This window comes from Rattus rattus, chromosome 14 (assembly GCF_011064425.1).
Source record: "Rattus rattus isolate New Zealand chromosome 14, Rrattus_CSIRO_v1, whole genome shotgun sequence".
Classification (NCBI taxonomy): Eukaryota; Metazoa; Chordata; class Mammalia; order Rodentia; family Muridae; genus Rattus; species Rattus rattus.
The window spans coordinates 4,802,852-4,818,521 of record NC_046167.1 but is presented as its reverse complement, the minus strand read 5'-3'; the positions used below and the strand labels follow the sequence as shown (position 1 = coordinate 4,818,521).

General features: G+C 45.3%; 1 protein-coding gene across 4 annotated transcripts in view; it reads left to right on the top strand.

Moving 5' to 3' along the window:
* Armc3 (armadillo repeat containing 3) overlaps positions 1–15,670 on the top strand; it is an 84,540-nt gene that overhangs the window by 46,817 nt on the left and 22,053 nt on the right. For all 4 annotated transcript variants that reach the window (XM_032884577.1, XM_032884580.1, XM_032884578.1 and 1 more), the window contains one exon: positions 13,958–14,207. In XM_032884577.1, the coding sequence (XP_032740468.1) occupies positions 13,958–14,207 (250 nt within the window). The remainder of the gene's footprint in view (positions 1–13,957; positions 14,208–15,670) is intronic.

Below are 15,670 nucleotides of genomic sequence, written 5' to 3'. Positions count from 1 at the left end.
GGAAGAGGAGGAGGAAGAGGAGGAGGAAGAGGAGAAGGAAGAGGAGGAGGAGGAGGAGGAATAGGAGGAGGAGGAGGAGAAAGAAGAAGAGGAGGAGGAGGAATAGGAGGAGGAATAGGAGGAGGAGGAGGAAGAAGAAGAAGAAGAAGAAGAAGAAGAAGAAGAAGAAGAAGAAGAAGAAGAAGAAGAAGAAGAAGAAGACAACACTGTCACCATACTTCGAGGTTCCTTTTTTTTTTTTTTAAAGGGACAAATGCTTTTTCATTCCAATTTTTATGACCTAAAAATGAAATTGTATGCCCTTCTACGAGCCAGTTTCTCATCTAATCATCTGCTCTGGGGCCACCATGCATCCTGCCTCTCACTCAGAACATACTCCCTGTAACGATAACGTGCAGACCGGAGGTTTCCTCAGCAGCATAGCAAATACCCAGTCCATCCAGCCCCTTCCGTGTCAGGTTTTCCAGGTTTAAAGTCATTTGATCACATCTCCATCTTTCCTGTGAATGTGGCTTTTCTTTCTTCACAGAGGAACACTTGAAACAGTTTGTAATGAGTTTGAATGAAAGGATTCTGAATCCCTTCGTTCCACCCTTCTGGGTGCTTGCCCTGCCCCTGAGGCTGTGGTGTGGTGGGGAGATGGGATAGGGGTGGGGGTGAAGGTCAGAGCCAGGGTTGAACCTGTGTCTGCAGAGTTCTCAGTAGTGCTTTCTTGAGGAAACTTCAGGGAGCATGGGGCCTCTCAGCCGCCATGAATGCAGACTGTGGAGGGACATTCCCCTGGAGTTCCAAGGATCCTCTGGACCTGGCAGGTTGTACTCATTTACCTTCACTTCCGGCTGGCTGACTCCTTAGCTTTCCTTGCCAAAATTCCCTCGAAATCCCTGCCTTTCTGTGACTCAGAAGCCCTGGTGCCAGGCAACTAGCCATGCCCAATTTTATATGAAAGCCACAAGATAGGGGATGCTTCCCAAGTACACGTTCCAGTCTCTCAGAGGCCATTTCTAGCCAGCCTGCCAAGTTCTCTAAATGAGATTGTAGCTTACTCCATTAACAGACAAATTAGCATTGTTGGAGAAAAACATCCAAGAGTAAAACAGGCTATAGAATATGTTCTAGAAGTCCTTTCCAATTCCAGAAGTATCTTGCCCAAGGCATTTTGAACTGACAATCCTCTTGCCTAGAATGTTTTTCGAGAAATCCAAGCCACTTGGGAAAGCATCACTACTGTGTTGAAATCTGCCCTAGCTTACACGGCTGGGTTTCCCCCTCCTGCCCTGGTCCAGCCCTCGCGGGTTCTCTTGCCGCCTTCCATCTTGTGGTTGGTTGATCGCTGTTTATATCCTGTCTCCCACTACCACCAGAACAGTGGAGGAGGCCATCTTTTTACTGATTCATCCCCACATTCTAAGCGTCTAGAACAGCTCTGTTCCGCAGATAGTTGGGGGTGGAGGTGGAAGAAGGGACGAGAGGTTTAAAAAAAAAGAACCCAAAGTGGAAAGATGCGAAGTTTAGTGTGATGCCGGTGGGATTGCAGGAGAGGCGAAGCGGGAAGCCTCCGCCAACAGACTGCTGGAGGACCCGAGGATGAGAAAACCCACGGAGAGCTATGTCCCTCACTAATGGGTGGCAAGTTCCAGTCAAAGGGCACATCTACAGCAAATCCTACAAAGACCCCAAGTTTGTATTTGCCACGGGTAGCTGGACACTCAAGAAGCCATCTGCCGCCTCCATCGGGCTTGGGTCAAGTAGCCCAAGGAATCCTGACCAATGCTAGTCCTCCAAACTTGGAGTCGCAGGCGCTCCTAATGAAGATGAAGCAGCCAAGTGGAAGAAATGGCTCCAGAGGCTTCATGGGGGGGAAAACAGAAGGGGTACTGAGCCAGCCCCGGGTCCTTTAACAGAGGAGTCCAGGGCTTCTATAACCAGAATCTGTGGAAATATAAGATATCATCTTGGAAATGGACATGACCAAGACAAATAGGAGACCTGTTGTGAGATTGGAGTGTATAGTTAAAAACCGAGAGAGAGAGAGAGAGAGAGAGAGAGAGAGAGAGTGTGTTCTAAGACAATGTTCGAACTCCGTCTTCTTTGTTTAAAAAGATTAAATGCAGCACTAATGAATGTTTTATATACAAATTTCAAGAAATTTACTAGTTAGTAGTGTTTCATGTTCATATTCAAATGTAGACAAAACAGATGATAAAGAAATCATGATAATTTTTTAAAACCACCCTTTTTTGACAAAACTATTAGCACATTAAAAGGGAAAAGGTTATGGCCCATTTATACTGAAAAGAAAATATTACTAGGTTATTGACCCATAATAAATTTAAATAAAATTAACCCCCCTTTCTGTATGGTCACCCTATAACACACACACACACACACACACACACACACACACACACACACACACACACACATACATCTGGAGGAGGAAGAATGAGAATGTAGTACCATATAAAGACAAAAACCAAAGCAGGTGCTTTCTTTTGCAGGTAGCATAATTCACTCCTATACAATTTTGTTACCTTAAGATACACAAACAACTTATATTCATTTACACAAGCTCTCCATTTTACTGTTTGGTAAAATAACCACTGTATCTTCTTGATCCAAATGAGTTACTAACCAGAGGTCAATATGGGAAGAGAGACATGCCTTTCCTAAAATACCAATGGATTTTGTCAAGCTCAAATAAACGTTCACGTAAACATGCCTACCGGTGGCCATTTCTTCAAACAGGAAGTGACTAACGATGGTTTGTCTGTACAATTTGGATCGCAGACGCACAGAAGTTAACAGTGGTTTCCCTCTAGAAGCCTTTCATTCCCACTTTTGGCCTTTCGGGTTTTTTGTTTGTTTGTTTTTTTTCAGAATAAAGGTTAATGAATAAGAAACAATGAACAGGAATCAAAGTGCTTATCTGAATGACAGACAAGAACTGCTAGGGTCTTTTGTTAGAAATGAAAGGAGAAAGAAATTGTTTCAAGAAGGCCATAAAGTAGGAGACAGTGAAGACAAGTCTGTCTGGAGGTGAAAATGGGATGAATCAGTAAAAACCAGAGTGAACAGGTAGCCCCTTGGCTAGTTTGGGGCAGCTCTCCTTCCTTGGTTTGCTGGGAATCTACTTGACAGTTCTCTCTGTGTAATGCCTTTTGGAAATGAGAAGCTATTTAATTTTTGGATGCAGGAAATATCTCCAGTTGAATTTCATGTTTTATTTACCCTGTACTTTTCTGCCCAATTAATCATTTCAAACTCTTAAATAATTTATACAAGTGCGGAGCAAGTGATTTGTGCTTGACATCCTTCTGAGTAGCTGATCCTACATGTAATGAGGATATTTTAAACAATTTATAACATCACTGCCATCTGTTGGATCTGACCAGAATTAGATTCCACGTTGCCCCAAGAATGGAAAGAATTCAATATCCTTCTGATAACTGATAATTTACACATTGATAAACCATGGCAAGATTTGGAAATGAGTATAAATGTTGACTGGGCATTTTTAAAGAGATCTCTTTCAAAGATTCAATTTTAGTAAATATTTGAAGACACTAACTATAATCATTTTAATACTTACAAGAAAATAGAAACTTGTAGTTGAGGCCAAACTCTTCACAGTCAGCAGTGTTCAACCATACAGACCCTGACTCTCCATAGCCATCCTACCTTAGCTCTACGAAGGTAGTTTTAAAGGCCCTAGAATTTTAGAGACGCCCCCTCTCCCCATTCTCCTGTGGAATTGGCAGTTTGTTTGTATAGCTTCTCAATCGCCCACAAAAGCAGCCACCCAAGAAAGTTGTGAATTGTAACATACATACTGGCCACTTAAAAATACACTGATTAGTTGTTGGGCTACGTAAGCCTTTGAAATAGCAGAGAGAAGTCTCTAGGGACTTTTCTACTTTTGTGTGACCTCTGGGCAGGACCGCAAACGCTGATGCTGATTAAAGGACTCTGTGCAGAGGCAGAGAGCCTCACGTGGATGTGACTGGGTGCTTTGCTAACTTTCGACTATCCCTGTGCTGATCATTTTGTATTATTGATATTAAAATTTCTCTTGACTAGTATAGAAACAAAGAAAAATTCTTACCCATTAAATAAAGCTGAAGGAAGACAGGTAGTATCACTTTAATGTCTACAAAATCTATTTGTTGATTTTCATATCTAATAATATGTGGAGAAAAAATTTAAATACATCCCCAGGATAGATTTTTATAGACTATTGCAAAAGTCAGTATCTCATATGGCATTGCCTCAAGAAAAGCCGGGACTCAAGTGACCACCAGGTCCCGTCCCATCATAGTCAGGAATGGTCGGAGCTGAAGTGAGTATTATCTCTGCTTAGTCCAGAAAGTGTGTGTGTGTGTGTGTGTGTGTGTGTGTGTGTGTGTGTGTGTGTGTTCATGCTTTGAAAAATCACCATCCAAACAAATAAAACTGGGCGTGGGGTTGGTAACATAACATGCCGTGTTTATTTATTTTACCATTTCTTCGAATACCTTTTAACTTGTAGATTATCCGTAGAGTCGCCATATTTTCTTGTAAAATGATGACTGTAACAGTGAGTGATGACCAGTTATTTTGAAGACAAGAATACAACAAAACACATCTGTTAAAAGTGGCCAAACGCCAATTCTGCCCTTCTCCCTCGTCGTCTCCTGCAGGGAGGGACGCCGCAACCACAACCCTCGAGATGGCTGCAGTTTGTTTACTATCGTCCTTTAAGGACAAATTGCCACTCTGTCTGGACCCACTTCTCCCCAGCACCCAGATTCACTTAGGATAAGTAATCTCAGGGCTCAAAACCCTTAAAGAAACATTGGACTGAGAAATGACCTACGAAAGACGCAAACTCAGCACCTAGGCTTGATGCGTGGGTCGGACCTAAAGCCGAAGCCGCGCAGTTATTGTCTTTGTCGCGTAGGGTTTTTCTGAAGAAATAGGTTTTCTGAGCGATTTCCCTTCACCCACAGCGTCAGGAACCGCGTCTTCATACTGCCCCCTAGTGGCGGCTCAGGAGGGAGTTGGGGGAGGGGCAAAAACGGACCGAGCGCAGTGTGTTTTAATGAAACACACACTAATTTAATTTGAAACACTCTGGTGAGCCTAAAATAATATTTTTGGAACATTATTAAAAGATTGTGATCTGGAAAGCATTTCATTGTGATAGTATTCTACGGCTAAATACACGGTTAGCGGATGTTTGTGTCTGTCTTTGTCTATTTCCGAGGTGCAGTCATTTCAAAATGTTTTGACGCCTCTTTTTTTTTTTTTTCTTAATTTCTCCATCAGTGGCTGAATATTTGCCTCGCTGTGTTATCACAGGGACAAACGCAGCACGTTTGAGCAATAGAAGAGATCATTTAATTTTTGTTTAAATTCGTTGTAAAATTTTAGAAGCTTGGCAGACTCCCAATACAAGTGAGAGGCAGCATAAAATTGAGCCGCTTTAGGAGGGCTGGTTTTGTTTGAAGGATGGTCCTTTTTTAAAAATTTAGGATAATATTTCAGAGAGCTTGGTTTTGTAAAAGTCCTTTGAGAGCCTCTGAGATTGGACAGTGGGTAATGAATGACCCTTGTCCCTAGCCTGACGTCTTGCGTTTGATTCTCAGGTCCTACCCCACAGTGGAAAGAAAGACCCGACCCTCAAGGGTTGCCCTCTGACCTGCACACACAAGCCACGGCGCACATGCACGTTTGCAATGAGCAAGCAAATAAATAAAGTAATGAAAGTCCTTTGTGTTTCGGTGACAAATGGGAGGAGCCCTCACGGCATCCTCCGGATCATTCCTTCGTCCCTTCCGTCCAAGTTCACCTAACGGCTGTGCGTTTGATCCCCCCATAGTGCCTCTATTCCTGTCTGCACAGAACAGTCTTGTCCTCAGTTTGCTTTTACTGGGCCGGGGTGCGGGGTAGGGGGAGTCATACTGAAGTCAAAAATCACCCGGAATGAAAACCCGAGTTCTCAATAAAACCGCCTGATTCCCCATCCCTACTCGGTGCCGGCTGATGCTTGCCAGACCTCGACAAACACTTTGAATTTGATTAGCTACCAGTTTTCCGAGGCTCAGGGAATCTCATAAAATGTTCAATTAGAAAATTATCCGTGCTGCCTTTATTACCTACAGAGTGGAGCTGATATTTGCATAACATTTTAAAGTTGCTGGTACTGTCTGGTTTCCGGCATTACTGATTTCCACAGGAAATTATCAAACAGATTGGATATCCTCAGACTATTTCTCTTTTAATTTGAAGCCTATTTAAACCTGTACGTTAGTTTGTATCCACCTTGACTTTTCGTATTATTAATCATTCTCTCCATTTTCCTTCACTTGGGAATTGGCCCTTATTGCCCATTAATTGCAGCTACACGGCAAGGCTCGGGGCGATCTCCGAAGAAGCTGCCTCCGCTCTAACCCTGCAGGTTTATTTCAGCTGTCTGGCTGGAAGGTGGTCTGAAAGGGATGACTCTACCCACACATACAAATGGCGAAATCCAGTCATATTTCCCTGTGGTAGGTTCTGCTGCTGTTGGTAGCTGGCAGTCATGGGCAAGCATTAAGTACCAAGTACCTCAGTAGAGTGTATCTTCAGATCCGACAGAAGTCTTGCGCGTGAAGGAATGTCCCTGTCACTGTCCTGTGCCTGTATTCCCTTTACACATAAGCAAGTAGAGGCGTGTTACTTCTCCAGGTTACCAGAGGTTGGCAGGACACCGAAGCGCTCAGAGACAATAGCCTGTCCTTCATTACTTCTCTCTACCCTTGCAGCTCACCCCACACCCCACTTATCAGTTGTGCGGCCAGTGGGAGGCTCTTGCTCTCTGGACAGAAGTTAATCGGTCTTTAATCCCAGACTCCTCTCTTGTCTTCTTTCCTCTGATCTTCTTGGCCTCTCACTCCTTAAACAACAACAAAGTGAAGCAAACAGATTTTAGGGGAAGGCAGACTCTGAAAACACTGGAATGTTTAAAACAAAGACCTCTGGGCATGACCGTGTGGCCGTGATCCCAGCACCTGGGAGGCAGAGACAGAGGAATCAGGAGTGTAAGGTCACCTCTGACTTCATAGTGAGTTGAAGGCTTATCTAGGCTATGGGAAATCAGGCTTCAAGCAAGCAAACAGACAAAACACAATAAAGGGGGTGGATTAAAGGTCACACAGTGAGGATTTTAATCCCGTGACAGCGGTCAACACCTTCACGAGCACTTTCCTAGCGTCCGAATCGTGTCTTTAACAACTAGGAAATAGCAGGATTGCAACCAGCACCTCTAAGCTGCTCAGTACGGCAGGTCCTGGCCCTTCCAATAGTCTCTTCTCTCCAGAAAGGACACCCATAGGGGCTCCGAGGGCTTCCCCTATTATGACATTTTGTTATTTATCTATGAATTCATCTTCAAGCTCAGGACCTGTTGGTAATCTTGTCACTACTTTCCCACAGTTCTTTCTGTGTCAATGCTGTGTAAGGTGTTGCTCTAGCTGTAGAAATGCAGTGTGTGTGTGTTGGGGGGGGGGTAGGGACAAGGGCCCTGAGGACCTGCATTCCTCCAGCCTGAGTGTGAGAGACGGCAACACATAGATATTGTATTTTAGTTTTGAGAGAGGGTATGGCCAGTAGCCCAGGCTATCCCAATCCTCCTGTGTCAGCCTCTCCAGTGCTAATACTACAAGTGAGCATCCCTCAGTCATCTCAAAAGACAATTTTCAAAAGGGACAGATATGTACGTGAAACCAAATATCACAGGGTCGTAAAGAGGAGTGTGACTCTAGGGTCTTAAGAGGGGCCCAGGGACCTGCATGGAGCCAAGAGGGACAGCTCAGTGCTGGGGATTTATATTTTTTTCAGAGCACTACAGCATTCAGTGCCCTTATTAACAATGTAAAATTATATCTTTAATTATTGTGGAATTCGATTCTGTGTCATTTATAGATATTACAGACCGATTCCTAGGCTACCCAGGAGCATTTGCTAACTGCAAAATCATTTGTCCTGGGCACCCAAACACATTGAGCATCATCCCTATTTTATTAGAAGACAAGTGAACCGTGTGGAATGAAGGGAGCCGTTCTCTCCCCTTGGCAGGTAGTTCATTACTACCCATTAATTACCCGCGGCGGAGCAGTCTGGCTTTTGAAACGGAGGGAGGCAGACAGGGAAGGAAGTGAAGAATTCTGATCAAACAGATAGGTCAATAAAGACTCCTTGGCACTCTGCATAAGAAAATTACATTTGATTCCCACGGACTTTGATTGACTGCCTTCAAATCTGTAACAAAAACACTCATGCTGTCAGCGGAAGTGCTGGGCCAGCATGCTTGAGCCTCTGGTTGCAGAGTCCTTCTGCAGAAACCGTGTCAGAGACAGGAAGGAAAGAACACTTGGGAAATCATCCTGATCCAAACCATTCGTTTTCACATATCTCCAAGTATTTGATCCTGTCTTTGTTTTTCTGCAAGGGACAAAACACAGTAGTGTCTTTCGACTAACTTTTACTTTATAATAATGACCTTGCTACCTCAGGATCTTTCACTTTAAGGATATGTCTACAATTCAAAAGAAATCTTCCCGGCCAGTACTGTCATCCCTGGTGTGTAGCCACCGCGCCAGCATTCCGAAGCTGAGGGCTATTGCCAGGCGATCCCTGCTTTCAACTCTGGAACCGACCTCTTTAGCAAACACATCCCACTTCTTGTCTCCAGGGTTTCAAGCCTCACCTTTAACAGCTGAGCCCCCTCTGCAACCCAACACAGTGCTTTTTGGGCAGAAACAGGAAAGGGGGAGTGCGGACCCCTGCGCTCCGCAGTCCGGCTCTGGCTCTGGTAACCAGGAGAAGCCGCATCACCTGCTTGTCAGGGCCTGCCCCCGTGCTTCCCCCGTCAGGTATCCTGTCAGCTGGCACAGCCACAGGTGCCATCCTGAGCCGTACTGAGCGCGCCTGTCTCGACCACCGCAGCCTGGCTGTGCCAATATGTCTTCCTCGGTGTGACAAAACTCAGAGACATATGAAATGTCACGCTGGTGGGAATGGTTGTAGTCGCTGTAAACAAACAAGGTTCTCATTGCCAACATCACCATCTGTTCTGCCGGCTTCCACACGTTACCCTGTATGTGGGCTCTGTTAAACAGATTTCCAGAGTGCCCAAGGTCACCCTTGATTCATGTAACCAGTCATTACAGAGCTGTTGAACACGGCTCTTAAACCTGCGGAAGGATCCAAATCCAGGACCGAATGCCGTGGCCTGGTGGCACATTCAGAATCACGGTGTGCAAAGACAGCGACTCCCCTCGTGTGAGAAATGAGCAGATTCCTAAGACGCCCTTTATTTAAGGTGCAAAATTTCATCACTCAACTTCGTCTAAAAGTTCTCTCAATATAACAACAACGTTGCCGGAGGAATGGAACGGGCTGGACTTAGGGTCAGCTTAGGCAAAGAACACCCAGTTCTTCGTCTCCCTCGCCATCCTTTCTCAAACCTCCCACAATTCCACTCACTACCATGAGTTAATCCAAGGCAGTAAAATATTCTGGCCTCCTTTAAGCTGGAGATGCGAACCAAATAAAGGGCAAACCTTGGCTCTAAGAAGCGTGTAGCAGGCGGGAGGCTCATGAGAGAGGGGAGCGATTGACCAGGGGGTCACACTGGACAGCAAAGACGGAGCACGGAGGCTTGAACAGCTAATGAATGGCATGAAGTTCCTCGGGAGGAAACACAGGAGGGGTGGGGAACGGTGATCAGGGCAAAGGGCACATCAGTGCAAACACACGAATGTAAAATAGCACCGTATGCCATCAGTCGATGCTATACGGATGACTGGATTTTTCTTTAGTGAACTTTGGTATCCATTTTGGTTTTTGTTGTAGTTTTGTTTTGGGGGCTTGTTTTGTTGTTAGTTTGAAGGCCTTGGGAACGACAGTGAAAACTGCTGAATCCATGACAAGTGCAAAACAGTCACATTTTGTTATGTTTGACTGCCGAGGTCTGCACCAAAACATTGTTTCTGAACCACGGCAGTTATGTATATTTTACAGAGATTTAAGTTCAGGTTCAAAAAAAAAAAAAAAAAAAAGAACTGAGTTTGGGGATCCAGAGTTCCTTTCTTGAGGAAAAGCCATTTGTGCCAAACCGTGGAAGCGAATTATCCAGGGGACGGAGGTGGGAGCAGGAAGAGCTTGTATATACGTCCTGAGGTGGGACACACGGACGGGGAGGGTGGAGGGTGGAGGGGGAGGCAGGAGCAGGCAGGCCGGACTTGGGAAGCTGTGTGGGTAATCTGGGCATTAACCTGACAGGAATCTGTGAGAGTTTGGAGTAAGCAGTATGATTATAATTTTAAAATACTGTGTTAACTGTAGCATGGGACATATTAGGACTTACTGATTGATGTTCCAGGCTCCACGGTGGGCTTATATTCCCACAGATCTATTTAGAACAGAAATTAAGTCAGAATGTAGTCAATACCCCCAACCTCCCCAACATCATAGCCTCCTGACCCAGCACACTGTATGGTGCCTGGGAGGGGACAGGTGGAAGGAGGGAGGGAAGAGGGCGGGGAATGAGAAGGAATGGATTATGGCAAATACCAATATATCGACAACCCGAGAAAAGGTTCGAATTGAAAACCTTTAGCGCGGTTTCTATCGAACATCTGTCAGTTTTCAAAAATCCTAACTCAAACTAAAAGTCAAGGGTGGCGTGCATGTGTGGGACCTCTGCACTGGTGTTCACCCACAGGAGAAGGGATTTGGGTGGAGCTCGGAGAGATGGGAACAAGGGGGGCGGGTAGCGTAATGGTTAGGTAGCCTACAGCCTCAGCCTGCTAGACTTCACCTCTGTTCGTCACACACACAGATGTTCTCACCCAGCTCCATATTTGTGGTTGAGCTCATTTTAAAAATTTTACACTTTAAACTCATTTGAGTAAACTCCAACTGGATGGTGATGAATGCTGGTAAATATCAGAAAATATTTTCTAACTATTGTGGTGACATATGGCCCTACAATTCTGGGTTTTGTAATACAGCAGTCCGACTTCTGTCTCATTTGTCTGGGTAACGCTGTGCTGTGAAGGAAACTGAAACATGTTTTTTAAAAATGCGACAGCCTTCGGATTCCGGATGTCCCCGTTAGAGACTGGAAGAAGTGCAAGGGAATATCGTGGGTTTGGAAGAAACAAAATGAAGGCAAACATTGTTTTACTGTAAAAATTTTGCATCTCTATACCTATCTCTATATACCTATCTCTATAATTAGCTTGTTTTTAGGCAAAAAGAGTTGTGACAACACCCCCTTTGCCACAAGCTCATTTTAGTAATCGTTTTTAGAATTATTATGCAGAACGCAAACTTGAGGCAGAGGGTGGAGGGCCAGTGCATGCTTTTCTTCCTGGAGCTCAAAGCTTGGTTTATCTCTGGGAGGCTTTTCAGCTCAGTAAACGCTGTCTTCCTCTGTGTCCCAGAAATCTGGGCCTTTTAAACAGCCAGACTTTTATGCACTTATTTTATTGTCTTCATAAAAAGCAAAGAAAAAAAAAAAAAGCAGAAGGTAGCGACCAACAAACCAAGGCAAAGCACATTTCCCAGAAAATTCTATCACTGAACAGAAGAGCCCAGAGCTCAGGTCTTACTTAGGGGAGTCCCTAGTCTTGGTGGGGCACTATTCTTAGTTCCATCATCTTTGTCCTCCCTCCCATCCCCTCCCTCCCTCCTTAAATACAGGCTGGGTCTTTTTTTTTTTTTAAACTATTTTTATTTTATGTGTGGTTTACCTGCATGTGTGTCTGTGTACCACTTGAATACCCGGTTCCCAGGGAGATGAGCAGAGGACACTCGACCTCCTAGAACTGAAGTTACAGGTGGTTTTGAGCTAATCAAGGCAGGTCCTTTGCAAGAGCGATCATCATCCTAACTAGGTAGCAGCCATCCCTCCAACGCCCTATTGCTTTCTTTCTTCTCCTCATGAGAATGAAAGAAAATGTAAGGCGTGCTTTTCTTAATTTTCAAAAAAAAAAAATAAAAAAGAATTCCCACGTATTGACAAAGAAGTTGAATATCTTGCTTCTGGTGGTTAAGGATTTGAAGCATTTGACATGGGGGTCTGGGTTGGGAAAAATAACTCAAAAGAAGAGTCTTGAAAAGAGTGCAGTATGTGTTGACTGGAAGAATACACTGGTCTTGAACTTCCAGGAGTTGGCAAGTAGCTGTGTGGTAAAGTGTGGACAAAGCCCTGGTTTCTGACTTTGGCATGTGCATGAGTGCACATGCACACACACACACACAGGCGCAGGGGAGACACACACGTAGACGCTACAGAAATTCTTTTAAACTTCAGTATCTGAACTATAAAATGACATAAGCAAAACATGGAGAAGTTCTTGATAAGGCTTGAAGCTCTAAGACCAAGTGACCACCATATCAACTGCAGCCCAAGAGCCAGAGGAAGCCTGGGAATGAAACTGGCTATCACCTTCACCACAGAAGCAGCAAGTGTGCTGGAAGGGCTAACCTAATAAAGCACGGTGCAGGCAGGCAGGCAGGCCTGGGGGTGGAACCTGCTGGCCCATCACCAAAGCAGAGCCTTCTTCTTGTTCCTTCTGAGCTGGTTTGTGTGGACATCACAGCCTACTCTCCCCCAGGACCAGATTTCCTATCCAGATTTCAGTTGTAATCTTCTCTGGGATGGATGGATGGATGGATGGACAGGACGATTGTCATGACTTTTGTTTTGAAGGACACTGGTCCTCCCTCACAGTAAACAGATTCAGGTGATGCTATCAAGTTAAAGGCATTGGGACGCCAGGGACTACACCAGACAGCATTACCCCTCCCCCCTTTCTGGTTTTATGACACAATCCTAGGTGATAAAGAGTCCATGCCATATAAATTTGAGATGTTCAAACTCGAGACGTTCATGTTATTAGAGTGTCAATAATCTTTGCTGTCTTGATGACTTGTACTAACACGGTAACTAAGATAAATGGTAGATGTTGTTATTGTTGGCATGGTTGTTGTGTTGCTGGGGATTGAGCCTAGAGCCACGCCTGTGATAGGTAAGCGTGTGCTATGTTAGCAATCTACTGCCGGCCACATCTCCAGGCCCCTTCATGCTTTTTGCTTTTTCTTTTGAGACTGTCTTACCAAGTAGCCCAGGCTAAACTTGAGCTCACTCCGTAGTCAGGAAAGGTCTTGAACTCCTTGCTCTCCCCGTTGCTGAGACGATAGCTACGGTAGGTCTGGCCCCTGTAGGTCCTTTGGAGCCAGTGTGCTCCGTATATCTTATTACACAGGGTTATATTTTCAGGCACTTAACAGTACAGCCCCTTGCATGAAATGCCTCCCATTTTAACCATCGTAATAAGCCTGTCTTGGCCAAAATGCATGCATGACTGACTTCCTTGTCAAGTACAACTCTCTCAGGAAGCCAGGGCAGCAGAAACCTGAAGCAGCCAGTCGTATCACTCCCACAGTCAAGGGGAGACAGCTCTGAAATTATACATGAACACGAGTGCTCAGCTGGCTTTCTCCACTCACATAATTCAGAATCCCATGCCTAGGGAATGGTGCCACCCACAGTGGTCAGGTTTTCCCATATCAATGACTAGAATCAACATAATTCCCCCAAAACACTCAATCAAATCTAGACAATGCTTAACTTAGACTCCTCCCTGGTGACTCTAGATTGTTGACAATTAAAATCATCTTCACTGAGGATAGTAACTGACCAAACACCCAGCACTTAGAGTACTAAAACGTTTTGGTTTATTTTTCTATAACCCAAAAGGATTGCATGATTTCACTCATTTATCCCAGACTGCACTTAGATCAGTAGCATTCCCTTCTGGGCTGATTGCATGACAAACCACCCTGTTTCTAAGTGGGTTGCAAACTCCTCTGATACTGCCTTGAAATTGAGAGAATGGCATTCCTTTCTCTCTGTTGTTCACAGTGCTGCTGCAGAAGCAGATGCCATTGACCCGCTGATAAACATCCTGTCGAGCAAGCGGGATGGAGCCGTTGCCAATGCTGCCACGGTGCTGACCAACATGGCCATACAGGAACCTCTGCGAGCTATCATCCAGAACCACGATATAATGCGCGCACTGCTGGGCCCGCTGCGCTCCACCAACACTGTGGTGCAGAGCACCGCAGCGCTCACTGTGGCTGCCACTGCCTGCGACGTGGAGTCCCGCAACGAGGTGAGGCTGAACTGGCACTCGTGGTTCAGAGTTATGCCATCTGCTCAGACCACTATCCAATCTTCGCAAATGTCCTCATTTCTGTTGACACGTCTCTTTTCTGGTGAGGCATCCAGCTAGCCACTGGGTATTTATCTACCACTACTCGGTGCGGGGCACTGAGCTGGGTGTTGGTACCATGATGCCAAGCGACAGTGCGGTGGTCAAGCTATCCCGCGCTTGCAGAGGACCTGGGTCTGCCTAGTCCAGGACGCTGCAGGAGACTGTTTTCTGCCTTCCTGTACATACTGACCCTCCAGCGCGCGACCCTGCTCACACCATTGCACTCTACGTCCATGTGAATGTCCGCTCTTTCCTTACCTCCTCCATTTCTCTGAATGCAAAGGGTGCCTCGCTTTTTATCTACCTGGTAAATTGTTCTTCCCACCCAAAGCCGCCTTTACCCCCCTCACCTTGCACTGGCACATTCTCCAACCCCCCAGCTTAGCTGGAGCCCTCTTCGTGCTTCTGTTACTCGCCAGGTCTCTCCCTGTCTTCCTATTCCACATCTCAGGGTTCAAGAAGGAAAAATTATAAACGCCTCCAAACTTTTGGGAAAGGAACAGAATTTTCTGCCCTTTGTCCTTGTTGCTACTGTATACCTGGTACATACTGTTCACTTGTGAATTATTTTCTACAGGGTCTCACTGCAGAAGCCAGTCTGGCCTCTGGCCTGGGACTCACCATCCTCCTCCCTCTGAGAGCTGGTATTGCAGATGGGGGCCTCCATACCTGACTTTCATAATGCCCGTTTAACGTTAGCTGTTAAATGAATGAGAAAATGAATGGGCGGAGGAATTAATAAGTTAGCTCTCTGCCAATAGAACACAGGGCGTTCGACTTCTATCTTGGTGATACCCAGAAATAAATGTGGTCAGAAATTTTGTCCTAAGCATGCCATGTCTCAAACGAACCAGTGCCCCTGTGTTTGTCTTGAAAATGTTTGAAAGTGAATCATTGTCCACATGGCCTTGACTTTGAACATTGCCCTTGGCACTATTTCTGGAACGTTCTTTTTATTCTCCAGACATAGAGAATGTAACATTGCTTCTCAAGCACAAGCCCAGCAAGCAAACTTTCAGATGGTTGCTTTGTTGTCCATCCCCAGAAATGTTGAATGACGTAACTGACATAGCTCCATCCAGCTCCTTTCTTGTTCTCTTCTCCTTGTCTGTTCCCTAAGGAATCGACTTTTATTTGGTGAAGATAACAAGGCCAAGCCCTTTCCTGCAGGACTCTTCAAGCATGGCTTTGGCTCTGCTGCTGACCTGGGCCGTGCTGTGCTGTGAGGAGTGTTTGCCAGCTCAGAGGAACAGTGAGCTGTAGTCCCGGTGTGCACATGCAAGCATGGTGTGTGTGTGTGTGTGTGTGTGTGTGTGTGTGTGTATTTGTGTGTATGCGTGTGTGTGTGTGGTATATGTGTA